General features: G+C 33.9%; 1 protein-coding gene across 1 annotated transcript; it reads right to left on the reverse strand.

Annotated features, from left to right (window-relative positions):
* Positions 1 to 323: 323 nt before the first annotated feature.
* On the reverse strand, positions 324 to 1,151 carry LOC134602080 (olfactory receptor 5G3-like). Its single transcript, XM_063446579.1, has one exon. It carries the CDS (start codon positions 1,149 to 1,151, stop codon positions 324 to 326), a length of 828 nt encoding a protein of 275 aa, XP_063302649.1.
* Between the last annotated feature and the right edge of the window lie 243 nt (positions 1,152 to 1,394).

A 1,394-nucleotide genomic window follows, 5' to 3' on the forward strand; every position in this document is an offset into this window, starting at 1 on the left:
TCAATAGAATGGAAGATGGGGAGGAAGACATGTCAGTATGACCTGGTGGCATGCTGTCATGGGAACCTTCCTTGTACGTTGATGTAACTATTTTGAACTGTTTGCTTGCTGGAAATGCAGCCAGCTGTCTATAGTTGTAATAGCAAATAATATATCATCTAACCCTATATATGATCTGTATGAGTTCTGTTAGCTGTCACTTAAATTTTAACAATTAGGCTTGCCTTTATTGAATTGCAATCTTCCATTGAAAAATATTGCCACTAGTTTATGATTAATAGCTGGAAAGTAATTTTAAGCAATAAAAAAATTATACAGATGTATTACATTCCTAATATCATTTTTTTAAATTTTATAATGGCTATCTTGATTTCTTGATTCCTCAGACTGTATATTATCGGGTTTAACAAAGGGGTCACTACTGTGTACATAAGGGACACAATCTTATTCATTCCAGATGAATGTTCTCCTGCTGGAACGGCATAGATAGCAAAAATAGTCCCATAATACATGCACACGACAGCAAGGTGGGAACTGCATGTGGAGAAGGCTTTCTGTCTCCCAGTGGTGGTTGATATTCTATGAATAGCAAGAAAGATACAAAGATACGTAGAAATGATAAACACACTTTCAATTACAGTTTCTGGAACAGCGATTGTATATACCACAGTCCGTACAACTGAAGTATCAGAACATGAAAGCTGAACAAGAGGAGCAAAATCACAGAAGAAATGATCAATATATTTGAAATTACAGAAAGTTAAATGACTTATTAAAAGAGTAACAATCAGTATGAGAACAAAACTCAATATCCAAGAAAAGACCACGAGACTGAGACAAAATGGAAAATTCATTATTGTTACATATTGCAAAGGTTTACAGACAGCCACATATCTATCATAGGACATCATGGTGAGAAGAAGACATTCTGTAGTTGAAGAGAAACTGAAAAAAATTAATTGAGCAATGCATCCAATAACAGTCATGGGGCGACCGTTTTTTAAAGTGATATATAGCAAGTTTGGAATAATTGTTGTGGTGAGTATGATGTCACAGGAAGACAAGTTGCTGAGGAAGAAATACATCGGAGAATGAAGAAATCGAGTCACTGAAACCAATATTATGATCAGAAGGTTTCCAGTTAAAGTCATCATGTAGACCACAAGGAGGGCCGAAAAGAGAATTATTCTGCATCTATGCGGAAGCTGGAAACCCAAGAGGAAAAGTTCTGGAACAGTTGATTGGTTTTGTTTTGGAATCATCTGATACAAGAATAAATAAGTATATATATATATATATATATATATATATATATATATATATATCCTCATAACCTACCAAAATAGTATTCGTGCATATCGATTGAATTAGAACATTCTACTATTAAAATAAAA

This window comes from Pelobates fuscus, chromosome 3 (assembly GCF_036172605.1).
Source record: "Pelobates fuscus isolate aPelFus1 chromosome 3, aPelFus1.pri, whole genome shotgun sequence".
Taxonomy (NCBI): domain Eukaryota; kingdom Metazoa; phylum Chordata; class Amphibia; order Anura; family Pelobatidae; genus Pelobates; species Pelobates fuscus.

Bases quoted from the DNA above. Each gene is read 5' to 3' on its own strand.
- LOC134602080 (XM_063446579.1), bottom strand. From the start codon at position 1,151: ATGACTTTAACTGGAAACCTTCTGATCATAATATTGGTTTCAGTGACT.